Source organism: Falco naumanni, chromosome 2, assembly GCF_017639655.2.
Source record: "Falco naumanni isolate bFalNau1 chromosome 2, bFalNau1.pat, whole genome shotgun sequence".
NCBI lineage: Eukaryota > Metazoa > Chordata > Aves > Falconiformes > Falconidae > Falco > Falco naumanni.
Genome location: NC_054055.1, coordinates 47,776,814 through 47,781,821, shown reverse-complemented (window position 1 = coordinate 47,781,821; position 5,008 = coordinate 47,776,814). Strand labels below are relative to the sequence as shown.

The 5,008-nt window shown below is 54.4% G+C and overlaps 1 protein-coding gene across 1 annotated transcript; it reads left to right on the top strand.

Moving 5' to 3' along the window:
* POU4F1 (POU class 4 homeobox 1) lies at window positions 1–2,580 on the top strand. The gene is given in 3 exon segments (XM_040584875.1): window positions 1–536; window positions 1,507–1,872; window positions 1,874–2,580. Coding segments are annotated over 3 exon segments (1,173 nt in total). The 5' UTR covers window positions 1–413; the 3' UTR covers window positions 2,558–2,580.
* Window positions 2,581–5,008: the final 2,428 nt, after the last annotated feature.

The window sequence follows — 5,008 nt, the reverse complement described above, 5'->3', positions numbered from 1 at the left end:
GAAAAAGAGGAGGAGGAGGAGGAGGAGGAGGAAGGGGGGGAGACAGCTGATGCCTGTCAAAGCCGGAGCCGCCGCGCTCTCGCGAGAGCCCGCCCGGCGGTAGCCACGGGATGCGGGGCTCAGGTGCGGGCAGAGCGCAGCGCAGCGCGCCCGGCGCCGGGCAGCGGCAGGCAGAGGAGTGAGACGGCGGGGGCCGGAGGGAGCCTCGCCGCCCGCTCACCCACCCACCCCAGCCCCGGCCACCGCGGCAGCGGCGGCGGCGGGGGCAGGGTCTGCTGCGGCACCGCCGCCACTGGCTCCGCCACCGCCACCCGCCGCCGTCCGCGGCTTCCCCCGGCGGGAGGGAAGCGCCCGGAGAGCACTTTTCCCCTGACTTTAGGAGTGTTTGTGGATTTACATGCCAAGCCTTCAAGATGATGTCCATGAACAGCAAACAGCCGCATTTTGCCATGCATCCCACCCTACCTGAGCACAAATACCCCTCTCTACACTCCAGCTCGGAAGCAATAAGAAGAGCATGTCTACCAACTCCTCCGGTAAGGGACAGGCAGCTGCAGCTCTCCTCTCCCTTTCTTTTCTTTCTTTCTCTTTTTCTTTTTTTTCTTTCTCTCTTTCTTTCTTTCTCTCTTTCTTTCTTTTCTTTTTTCTTTCTTTTCTTTCTCTCTCTCTCACACACTTTCTCTCTCTCTCTCTCTTCTTTCTGTATACTGCATGTATGTGTATGTGCATTAATAAAAAAACCGCTGCGAGGCACATTTTGACAAGCGGCGCTTAATGTTTTTTTCATGTCTTCCTCTGCAATCATCTGAGCGCCTGTGATCTTTTTTGAAAGCGGTGTTCACACGAGTCTCCGACTTCATCCACTTTCTGTATTAATTTTTATGACTCGGCCTCTGAAAAGGAATGCGCTTTATGTGCTCTTGTGTTTGACACAATTCCCCAGCTGAGAGTTACAGATCCATTTCTTCTACTCCCTTCTCTTCTTCTTTCGTTCCTTTTTTTTTTTTTTTTTTTTTAATTTATTTGTTCCCTTTACGCCCTCGTCCTCTCTTTTTCGGATTCCTCCCACTTCCCCCCCCCCACCCCCCACCCCCCGGCTTCCTGCCCTTTCCACTCTTCGCTTCTTCTTTTCCTCTTTCACTCCCCTTCCTCGCTTTCCCCTCTGTTTATTCTACCCCATCCCCTATTTTCTGTCACTTCCCTGTTCTGTCTCCTGCTGTACCCCGCTTCCCCCATTCACTTGGCTCTCCCCGCCCCCCGTACCCCTTACACGCGCATACTGCTGCCGGGTCCCCCCCCGCACGGTCCCCCCAACTTTGCCCACCTCTTTCTCTCCTCCCGCGCTCCCCCTCCCCCGACTTGCCCCCCCCCCCCCCTCCTTCCCCACGGCGCTCCCGCAACCCCACACCTGCCCCCGCTGTCCCCTTCCCTCTCCGCGCTTTGCCCCCTCTCTGCCCCCCTGCCCTCCTCTCCCCGCACCCCGCTCTGTTTTGTGTCCCTTTGCAGCTGCAGAGCAATATCTTCGCCAGCCTCGATGAGACGCTGCTGGCGCGGGCCGAGGCTCTGGCCGCCGTCGACATCGCCGTCTCGCAGGGCAAGAGCCACCCGTTCAAGCCGGATGCCACCTACCACACCATGAACAGCGTGCCCTGCACCTCCACCTCCACCGTGCCCCTGGCGCACCACCACCACCACCACCACCACCACCACCAGGCGCTGGAGCCCGGCGACCTCCTCGACCACATCACCTCCCCCTCCCTGGCGCTCATGCCCGGCGGAGGCGGCGGCGGCGGAGGCGGCGGCGGCGGCCACGACGGGGCGGGAGGCGGCGGCGGCGGGGCCGGCGGCGGAGGGGGCGGCGGCGGCGGCGGCGGGGGGCGGCGGCGGCCTCATCTCCACCTCGGCCCACCCGCACTCGCACATGCACGGCCTGGGCCACCTCTCGCACCCGGCCGCCATGAACATGCCGTCGGGGCTGCCGCACCCGGGGCTGGTGGCCGCGCACCACGGGGCCGCGGGGCAGGTGGCCTCGGCGGCGGCGGTGGTGGGGGCGGCTGGCTTGGCCTCCATCTGCGACTCGGACACGGACCCGCGGGAGCTGGAGGCCTTCGCCGAGCGCTTCAAGCAGCGCCGCATCAAGCTGGGGGTGACCCAGGCCGACGTGGGCTCGGCGCTGGCCAACCTGAAGATCCCGGGGGTGGGCTCCCTCAGCCAGAGCACCATCTGCCGCTTCGAGTCCCTCACCCTCTCCCACAACAACATGATCGCCCTCAAACCCATCCTGCAGGCCTGGCTGGAGGAGGCCGAGGGCGCCCAGCGGGAAAAAATGAACAAGCCCGAGCTCTTCAACGGGGGCGAGAAGAAGCGCAAGCGGACTTCCATCGCCGCCCCGGAGAAGCGCTCCCTGGAGGCTTACTTCGCCGTCCAGCCCCGGCCCTCCTCCGAGAAGATCGCCGCCATCGCCGAGAAATTGGACCTCAAAAAGAACGTGGTGCGGGTTTGGTTTTGCAACCAGAGACAGAAGCAGAAACGGATGAAATTTTCCGCCACCTACTAGGGGCGGGCGGGAGGGGCGGCCCTGGCACCGGGGGCACGGGGGGGCCGGGCCGGAGCCGCGGGGGATGCCCACGCACCGCCGCCGTCGTCCGAGACGCCGTGGGAAGCTCCTGGGGACCAAGGGACGATGTAGAAATTAAACGCGAACTACTCGATGAGAGGGGAGGGGGGGACGTGCGGGAGGGGGGGTGTGCGCTATCAATTATTAAAACAGAAAGACACCGGGACACCAACGAGAAGAAGGAGGAGAGAGGAGGTAAAAACGCTCTAGAAACCCGTGGGGGTCACTTCTTGCGGCCCCATCCCCCCTCTGCCCCCCCTTCCCCCCCGCCCCCCGCCAGAAAGCGGGAGAAAGAGCAACTTAAAGCGTAAACACACACAGACACACACCAATAAATACCGTGACAGCAACAACCACAAACCGAGAAACCTAAGTCACAACTTTACGAAGGAAAACAAAACCGACCAACAAACCCGGAAGATGAAACTGTCGGTGATGATGCCACGTTTGGTTTGGGTCTCTTTTCGTTACTTTCTGGTTTTTCTTTCTTTTTCCCTGGCTTGGTAATGAATGAAAACGGCGGTGGTTTGGTGTGTGGGGGTCTTTTTCTTTGGTTGCCTTCGTTTTGGGGTTTGTTTGTTGGGGATTTTGTTGTTGTTGTTGTTGGTTGGTTTCGTAGTGTTTAGTTGAGTTTCTTTGTTGTTGTTGTTTGGGATTTTTTTTTCCCCCTCGAGTGTGGTTTTTTGCGAGGCTTTGGCGATGGGTCTTGTCTATGCTGGGGGAGCGGGGCGAGCGGGGCCGGGGCCGGGGCAGGCGGCCGCAGCCCGGCGGGGCTCGGGAGCGGTCCCTTCCCTCTCCGCTGTTGCCTCAATCATCCTAGCTAGCTCAAGGAAAACAAAACAAAACAAAAAGTTACTCCACGGCCCCGTTGTTTCTCTTCCCTCGCCTGCCTGGTTTACGTTTCCATCTACGTCGAAGGACATGTCCCTGCCTCTGTCTGCAGAGATGTGTCTGGAGGCAGATGCCAAACCTGCCTGAGCAGGGATGCTCTCCAAGAGCTTATGTTCAGATTCATTAAGGCTTGTAGTTAACTATCTCCTCCCCCCTCCCCCTGCTACCCACCGCATGCCCCGCGGCCTCCCTACCAAATCTGCTGGATTTAGGTTAGCAGCGGGCTGCGGTGGGAAAAAGGTCCTGCCTTGGTTTGCTCCGAGGGCGAGGGGTTATTGCACCCGGTGGGCAAAAGGAATCACCAGTGCAGGGTTTGGAATTTGTTTCTGAGGGCTCTGCATATTGAGAACAAACATGCAAAACCCCCGCTTGGGCTTAAAAGTCGTTTATTGTAAATAATAAACGTTAGGTAGAGGGTGGCTTTTGGGGGTGTGTGCGTGGAGGTGGTGGTGGGGGTTCAATTTGCACTATCACAGTCTCCCGGATTGGAAGCGATGATGTTATTCCGTAATAACGATGCTGGTACTACAAATACTCATCAAGGTGCATTATAGGTCTCGCGGATTGGAAAAAAAAATAATAAAAAATTCTCAGCGCTCGTTAGGTAAAAGCGCCAGCTCCGAGCAGAAGCCATTGCTGGCTCTGGCTCTTACCGAACGACTGTTAAGGCTTCCAAGTAACAAGGAATTTCTGAAAAGAAAATACCATTCCGTTTAAATCAAAACAAATAATAGACTGAAATTATGCATGACCTAAAAAAAAAAAAAAAAAAAAAAAAAAAGGAAGAAAAGGAAAAAAATGGCATAGAAAGATCCGTGATAAAGTCTCGATATTATTTATTTATTTATTTATTTATCTATTTATTTTATTATTATTATTACTAGTATTATTACTATTTTTATTATTTTGTGTATCATTGTTTGCAGCGCAAACATTCTATGCATTTTGAAACTGAGCACTAAATAGACTAGCTTCTGGTAGAATCTTTTGTGGATGGTGTAATTTCACAGTTTAACTGCCTGTTTTCACCGAAAACACAAACGTTCTTGTCACGTTCTTGTATTTAGATTTAAAAGAGGGGGAAAAAAAGAAAAAAAAAAAAGAGAAGAAAGACGATTGTAAATATTTTCTTTAATGCACACACACACACACACACACAAAAAGGTTAAACTGCAACCACGTGTGGATCCTGAAATGTCTCACTGAATAATCTACCTGTCCATGTATGTTTGCTGAGCTTTCTCCTTGGTTGTGTCTTTATTACTTTTATTTCTATCAGAAATATTTCTGTACGCCAAAATACAACAGGGAGATGCGTCCCAGCATACTTACAAATAAAACAAACGTGAAAACAGAATAGTTATTATTATTGGGTGCATTTAAAAAAATAAAATATTTCCGAGAGACGGCTGGTAAATTCAAGGTATGGCCGTTAGACGATACGACTAATTCTACCAAAAAGAAAATAGTGAGAGATGTATTTTTCTGCTAAATCCAGAA